The sequence below is a fragment of the Oncorhynchus nerka genome, linkage group LG13, assembly GCF_034236695.1.
Source record: "Oncorhynchus nerka isolate Pitt River linkage group LG13, Oner_Uvic_2.0, whole genome shotgun sequence".
Taxonomy (NCBI): domain Eukaryota; kingdom Metazoa; phylum Chordata; class Actinopteri; order Salmoniformes; family Salmonidae; genus Oncorhynchus; species Oncorhynchus nerka.
Window position 1 is genome coordinate 32,934,710 of NC_088408.1, and position 8,204 is coordinate 32,942,913.

At 38.8% G+C, this 8,204-nt stretch overlaps 1 protein-coding gene across 2 annotated transcripts; it reads right to left on the bottom strand.

Annotated features, from left to right (window-relative positions):
- On the bottom strand, positions 1-5,242 carry LOC115139392 (cyclic AMP-dependent transcription factor ATF-3-like). Of its 2 annotated transcripts, none has more exons than XM_029676712.2 (4): positions 5,084-5,242; positions 4,144-4,398; positions 3,754-3,861; positions 1-3,436 (listed from the first exon to the last, which is right to left on the bottom strand). In XM_029676712.2, exons 2-4 carry the CDS (start codon positions 4,387-4,389, stop codon positions 3,164-3,166), a joined length of 627 nt encoding a protein of 208 aa, XP_029532572.1. In that variant the 5' UTR covers positions 4,390-4,398; positions 5,084-5,242; the 3' UTR covers positions 1-3,163. The 2 variants fall into 2 exon arrangements, with proteins under 2 accessions (XP_029532572.1, XP_029532574.1); XM_029676714.2 differs by having other exon boundaries at positions 1-3,412; positions 5,084-5,238.
- Between the last annotated feature and the right edge of the window lie 2,962 nt (positions 5,243-8,204).

Here is an 8,204-nt window from a genome sequence, read left to right on the forward strand (position 1 = left end):
TATGCGTACATTCTTATTTATTTAAAGGATGAACACAGAACAAACTAACAAAATAACAAAACGTGAAGCTATACAAACGAGTGCTGACAGGCAACTACACATAGACAAGATCCCAACAAACACCAAAGGGAAGTGGCTACCTAAATCTGATCCCCAATCAGAGACAACAATCAACAGCTGTCTCTGATTGGGAACCATATCAGGCTAACATAGAATTACAAAATCCCTAGACAATACAAAATCCCTAGACAATACAAAAACCCTTGACATTACAAAACTAGCGTACCCACCCTAGTCACACCCTGACCTAACCAAAATATAAAGAAAAGGTCAGGGTGGGAGTGACACTTACCCAGAAAAACTCACAACTGTCCTCACCGCCACAGGTGATTCTAACATGAATTGACTCAGGGGGTTGAATACTTATGTAAGAGATATATTAGTGTTTTATTTTTCATATAGTCTTTTAACAAATTACAATTACAGAGCATTTTGTGTAGATCGTTGACAAAAATGACAATTAAATTCCACTTTATAACACACTTTTTTTCTGAAGGCACTATACAGGATAATAAACATACCTCAGCCTCTGCAAGAGAGAATGAAAACATCCTGTGTGGTGCTACACATATGAGAACATTACAGCACACAGACCTCCCAACTTTCCCCAAATTCGAACTCTGGTGCCAAATAATGATCCAGTGCCTTTAAAATGGTTAATCATTTGTTTAGATCATGATCCACTGTTCAGATTATGGAGATTTTCATCTCAGAGTGTGTTAAACTTCCTGTGTTTAGGGACATGTGTCAGAGTAATCACTTATCTAAGTATTATCCATGTTTCACAATCATGTTCTAGAGAAACACTGAAGAAGATTCTGTAGAAACACTACAGGAAAACCGCTGGACGGTCAGTAATTTGATCTACCGTAGCAGTCTGTGACAAGAATAAAGACGTCCCACAGTCTGGCTGCATTCTGGCTGTTATGAGTATTGAGTTACTCATGTGTAGTTATCAAAAACCACCATCAGAAAAATGGGATATTACTTTTTATGGAATATGGACCACAAAACGATGGGGTGGAGTGAGGGATACTTCTGTTCTGAGTGAAACATTATGTCACAGCCTATCTTATCAGATAACACCCACTGAACTATACTGAGCAGGCCAGGCACAGGAGAACACACTCTTCCAGTCTCTCCCCTGCCTGGCCCGCCTTCAATAGAGTCTTCTGGAGGGAGACATGTCCTGGCTTGTCCTCAGATGAACGCCAACACAAATAATGTGCTAGAATGCTAAACATGTTCATGAATATTTGTTTTGCATCACAACTATGCAATGTCGATATACCAATGCCGTTGAATACCATGCCATTGAAAAAAAAATGTTTTAAATGTTGTGAATCCTTCCCCAGAAACAATAGAAAACAAAAAACATTTGAAGTATATATATATATTTATTAACAAAGTATCAAAAACAGAAAAATCAAAAGACAGAATAGAATTGAGTACTTAATTGGTTTCATCTTGTGGTTTTACCGGACTTGATACAATGTGATATTTCTCATTACACGAATACTTTTAGTGAACAATGTTTAAGTGAGAGAAGAAAATGGAAGGTGAAACAGAAAAACAAGACAGGTATTGAAGAACATAAAACAGGCGTGTCATCCTTCAAAAGAAGTATTTCAGTAGTAAAGCCCCCAGCCATGACTAGCATGCCTGTTTGAACACGAAACACTGAACTACACAAAAACAAATAAAACACATGGACGCCTGCGTCTCTCACCGTCTTCCTCTCAACCGTTTACTCACAAACACACACAGATAAACAGTACCTTACCATAAACCACACATGAATATAGAGACAAAAGCTACTATTGATCATAAAAATGTGTTGTTTGCGCAATGAGCCTACCAAGAGGAAGTGGCAGCATAACCAATGGACTGAGGGGAGAGGGAAGGGGGTTGTTTGGCAGTGACTTGGTAATTGCAGCCAAACACTGAGGCAATTCATGTCATCTTCCAAGACTTCAAAGTGAGAACCTCAGACAAGCTGAGTGCTAAATAATTCCACTTAGATATCTAGCTACTTATACCTAGTGGTTCTATTTGATAAATCCAGCTTCAATAACACAAACAAACACCTTTTCGAAGACAATAGGGAGGTGTAAGTTGGTTTACATATATGTTATACAGTAAATACACACTTGTATACACGTAAACAAAATGTAATAGGAAACACACAAGCATAACTTCAACATTTCAGAGAAAATACGACAGATCACTACGAAATCAGGGTCTAGTCAGAATACACCAGCTTACAGAAATGTAATGACTGATTTTCAAGAAAAGATTTCCGGGTCTAACAGTGCCATTGTCTGTCAGTAAGTTAAATGAAATGCTATCTAAGTGAATCAACATTACATGCACTCCCTATATTGTCCTCTTATTAGAGGGTTCCTGTGATATGAACTACACCTGTATCGTCTGAGTTAGTGGTAGTAGTAGCAGCTTCAGAGGTTTTTGTTAGGCTAGTCAAGGGGGAAGAAAGTGAGCTATAGCCAGAGCTAATACAGAATATATTCAATAACAGCAAACACTTCATACCTACGTATGCGAAAAACTTTCAATATGACAGTAATAACACAGCTATCAATGTCGCACACAGTACACAGCCATTAATATCTCTCCACGTGTATTGTGTGCCATAAAGATAGCTTATACAAGTAGTATTTTTCCTCAACAAGCATATATCTCAACTGACCAGTGAAATCATGTGCCTTTACCACTTTGACATCATGCTTTAGTACAAAAATAGAGAATCAGTCATTTACCTCAAATAAAATTGTAAAAGATTTAAGGAAACAATAAATACATTAGATGTATTTCTATGTTTTAGTGCTTTGACATTCGCCCTATGTGCCGGAACAGCCCAAGCCACCCTAGGTGGAACACGGGGTGTCCGTCCTTGTGCTGTCCAGTCCTTCCTCTTATCACCAACCCAGCTGCAGTCACTATGTTGAGGAGCTGAACATGTAAAGCTCCTTTGCTTTGATGGCCTGAAAGAGCCTTCACTTGATGCAGGTACAGAGTGCAGTAGCCAGGGGAAGGTGAGTGCTTGAGTGTGTAAGTAGTATCCTACTACCCCAGAGTGGGTGGATCAGAGATGGCCACAAGCGGTTGACACTGAGGTGTGGTGGTGATCAAGCTGACCCATCTGCAGGGTTCCATCCTTGATCTGCTGGATGAATAGGTTTCTCTCGTCCTCAGGGGTCTGGCCGTTCTGGGCCCGTACGATGCAGGTGGGCCGGTGGAGGTTCAACATGTAGACTAACTGCTGCTTCTGGTTCTTCAGCTCCTCAATCTGGGCCTTCAACTCACTGTTCACCAACTCTAGTTTCTCAGACTCCTGGAATAGTAGTTTGGTCAGATCCTGTTAACCATGTTGGTACATCTTTTGAATACTCAATTATGTTTAGTGTAATTGAGTTTGTATGCAAATAATTACATTGAGCCCTTACATAAAAAAGGGGAACCTCTACCCACTTAAATCATAAAAAAATGATGGGAGATTAAATAGAAAGTATCACTGAGGCACATTCATGAGGCTCTAACTTTATTTGAAAAACCCTTTTAATAAATAAAGATATTGCATAATATAACACTGTCTGGCAGCCTCTGGGTAAAATGTATAATCTCTCTCCATCCCAATAAGGCTGCACTGCCCTTTAAAATACATATTGAACTTACCTTTAGCAGACAATCCGTTTTTTCCTTCTTCTTATTCCTACATTTGGCAGCAGCTACTTTGTTTCGTTCTCGTCTTCTTTTCCTCCTCTCGCTTTCCTCCGGGGTCGCCTGATAAACACACATTGGGAAAATGAACAACCTCGAATAACAGCACCAAACTAGTGTGTGCTAAAAATGTGTCGGTAAACATGTAATTACAGTGTTCTGTATAGCTACGAATTAATTTACCACCGTCTCACACAATTCGGTGAAAACATAGGCCTATACAAAAAAAAGCCCCTATAAGATTTATTATAATCTATGTAAGAATTACTATTGTCTTTGTGCGGGCCAACAAATAACTGAAAAGGAGTAGATATTACAGTACGCGGCTAATGTCGACATCCTTACCAGTCTCTTGACACTTGTGGCTTCTGACGGTCTGTCTGAACTTGAGCTTGCACAGTCGCTCATGATATCGGTACTCAGTCCGTTGGACAGCCGCCTGTGCTGGATAGCGTAGCGCAACTCCTCCTTTACCAGGGGAGTGAAGTTGGTGAAGTCCTCGAGCGTGAGTGTTCCGGGTGGGGACAGGCAGGGCACAAAGGCTGACGCGCTGATCTCGGACAGGCTGAATCCCTGATGCTGAAGCATCATTATGAACAACTGAAACAAAAAGTGGTGCTCTGTCACGTAACGCGTACTAAAATCGAAACAAAAGCAAGACAACAACCATTGGACACTGGACTGAATAGAACGTCAGATAAGCAGCAACATCTTGACAAGTGAGCAAGACGATTAATAAAAGCTTATAGAAAAGGTGTATTCACGTCAAAAAATATAGTTTCTTGCTAATGTATACCATTGGAATATTTTATAGGCCTACAAAAGAACGCTAGCGTGTTCTCTGTTATGGGTGTGATACCTTAGAGGCTACGTCGCCACAATTCCACCAGACACAGCAGTTAAAGTTTTCTACATTGTAGCCCAATGTAACCCAACAATGTAACAATACCGGCAAATACATCCCTGTTAAACAATGTAACAATGCGTCTCACTTTTAAGGACAGTAAATGTAACATCTACCCAGTCGTCGGGTAAGTACAGTTCATTTATAATTCAAGTTTCAAAATAACTAATAAGACAAATATAAATAAACTCTAGTTTAATTCACAAAAACAAAAGTTACGAGTAGCCGAAGAATTGTGCATTTAAACCTGTTTTCTTTATGAATGGACATCGGTCCGTCTTAAACTATGCAACATTTCGGCTGTTGTGGGCACCCTAGGCGGATCTTCTGACACTTCGATCCAACACCGGAAGAAACTTCTTATTAAGAAAACAGACCTACCTGATTATGTTTTCAGTGAATAAATTGTGTTAGACGTTGAAAGGCATTTATTCGGCTCCTGGGTGTGAGACTCTTCTGTTCTGTTAAGAAAGTTACAGTTGTCGACTGAGCGTTGCATCACCCCTTTTTATAGTGGACTCTTCGGCATTTACTAGTTGGTGGGCCGGTCGTGGTGACGTCATCCTATTTATAGCACTGTGGAAGCTTAGTTGCGATGATGCAATCCAGCAACCCTTTGTAGCACACCATAAAAGGGCAGGCTCAACCCCCTTTACTCACAAGGAATTTAAGTCGTAACATTTCATACTAATGAGCAAATACAGACGTAATAGTTGAATGATCTGAGGTGTTTTTTTGTCAAGTCTATGTAAAAAAAAAAATTGTGTTAAAGGCATACATACCTTCAGCGAGGGGCTTGCCCATCTCCCTGTTAACATATCAGTCATATCATCTCTAGCATTCAGTGCAAGGGTATGTCTCCGCTACTAGCAAAAATAATAATAACAGTAATAATAATAATAAAACCTAGTTTATCAGGGAGCTTCCATGAAGTATCATATTGCTTCTGAATTTAGCTTCTGAATTAAGTAAATGTACATTGAACTACAGTAATATTTTCAAAATAAGGATTTGCCTTTCAAGGTAGTGTAATTATTATTATTTTGTTTGTGTGCTGTGTGTTGCTTTTGGATGTTATGTATTACTTATACCTAAATTACTTAGATTATTGAAATATAATTGTAGAGGTCACATCTGATGTTAATTACACGTTTATTACATAGTTATTCATTTAAGTGAATTACAAATCTTGAATGCTATGGGTGGCCAGGTGTCAGGACTTTATATATAGATCATGCATGAGCTATGGTCTCAATCTTACAGAGGACAGTTCATTTAGGTCTCATGGAAAAACTGATATTTGGAGGATATATCAGGGTATATCCTCTATATCCTTGCTATCAAGATAACAGGCATAAAATCCCTACTATTCATTCCATGGTATCTTTGTTTGATTCCAAAACAAGATTAAACTGATAGGAAACTGTGGCAAACCATGCTAGTGAGACTGAAGTAATATAGGGTTCACTGCTTTAATTTCTTAGTTGGAAAATCTTTCAGTTGTGGGTACACATAGATCAGTTTTAGTTTCTCGGGCTAGTTAAACGTTTTACTTTATATATTTATATATAAGATATAAACTTCTAAGTCATACTTGCATTTCAAGAGGTTTCAATATTTTTGCGAGGGGGCAAGGTAAGTTTTAGTTTTATTGTGTTTTGTATGTCATAAACATAAAGTGAGGATGGATGAAGAGATTTTCAAAATTATATTTTAAAACATGAAATAGCTTTTGAAATCTTGATAATTGTTCATAGGTACTGGTGGCTCACTTGAAAGTGTTTCACTATAGTTTTGCCTCTGTTCAAGCTGTGCTGGCCTCTGGGAGAATGGTGGTTGGGAGTGTGGAGTAAGCGAGTACTGCATTCCTCTAGTTGATGTGAAGTGCGGCTTTCTGATGATAGTCAGGTCAGCCAGTCTCTCCCTGGAAAGGCAGCATGTTTAGGTTTAACCAACACCTCAAAGTACATGATTCTTCATACCAAAATGTATTGATTTGATTTACTTTATCTGGTGTGATGAGATCATTGGGACCTTTATGTGTCATGGTTATTTGAGTGTTGTTGATATATGTTTTATACCCTCTCAGAAAGTTCAAGGCATATAAACAGTTACGCTGAGCCAAAGACCATGAGCAGTTTTCCAAACATACAACATCACCCAATGCATCTAGACAGCCTGGACTCCCAAGATATAATCACGTCATAGTATTTTACGTCTCACCATACGTATGCAGACAGGTGTTTCAAAGGTCTAGGGTCATGCCCGACCCTCAAAAAGATGTTGGTCTGTGATACATCACATACTAACCCCACTTGATATTTATACTGTATGATAAAATCTGGCTTGCTATATCATTTAATGACTCTCAATTGAATATGACAATAGAAAATGTTGAATTAATATTTTGTTCCTCATGGTTTATGAAGACATTTTACTTCCTTAAGTTATGTCCTCTTATTCATCAATTTAGAAGTTTCTGGAAAAGGCAGGATGTTTTGTCATTTTGCCACACTTTAGCCTCTTCTTGTTATGAGCTTTGACCACAGTTTGTGGACCGTGTGAAAAGCAAGCAGGACTAGTCGGTCACAAAGTTTCATTAAGTGTGAAACACACAGGCATCTCTCCGGGCTGTTTCTCATTCCCTAAATCTCTTTAGCAAATGATGGAGAGAGGCTAAACATTAACTCATGTTGTGCAACTATAAATGTCCATCCATCATGACAAAGCAAATTGATTTACTAAACTTGTGTCCGTACAAGTTTATGCCTTGCTGGTTTACTTCCACAAAACGTTGATGTTTGTTACTTATTTAATTGATGATGGCCTACCCCAGCCAAACCCTAACCCGGACAAAGCTGGGCCAATTGTGCGCAGTCCTACGGGACTCCCAATCATGGCCAGTTGTGATACAGCCTGGAATCAAACCAGGGTCTGTAGTGATGCATCTAGCACTGAGGTGCAGTGCCTTAGACTGCTGTGCCACTAGGGAGCCTTGGGCAGATACATTGGGATACCAATCATTATGCTGTTGTGTCAAGCCACATTTTACAGGAGAGTTTGGAAAGTTTAGGTTGAGTAAGTTGATAAGTTGTTTTGCAAGATAATAAATCAATTCCATACAGCCTGTCATGATTTTGATGAATTTTCATGTATTTTATTATACATTTATATTCTATTCTGTTTGTTTATTCAATATGTAGACTATTTTGGCTATACATTTACATGTTTTGCCCTTAATTTTGTTTCATTATAGGATACTTTCACTATTTATTTTGTTGTGGCATCACTTTAACTTGTATTTCGTCATGTGACAGCTACAATAGACGTTCCAATGTTTATACTCCATAGTGATTTACCCTACATAACATAACATGGTTCTCCCTACTTTAAAAAATGTCGATACTTATTGAGTCTGACAAGGAGCAGAATACGTAATCGTTTCCGGGAAGTGAAGTGGCCGACTCACCCTGCCTTTAGCATTATAGGCAACCAGCTGGAA

Coding starts and splice junctions, on each gene's coding strand:
- LOC115139392 (XM_029676712.2), bottom strand. CDS start 4,389: ATGATGCTTCAGCATCAGGGATTCAGCCTGTCCGAGATCAGCGCGTCA. Junction 3,862..4,143: donor CCACAAGTGTCAAGAGACTG/GTAAGGATGTCG, acceptor TGTGTTTATCAG/GCGACCCCGGAGGAAAGCGA. Junction 3,437..3,753: donor AAACGGATTGTCTGCTAAAG/GTAAGTTCAATA, acceptor CATGGTTAACAG/GATCTGACCAAACTACTATT.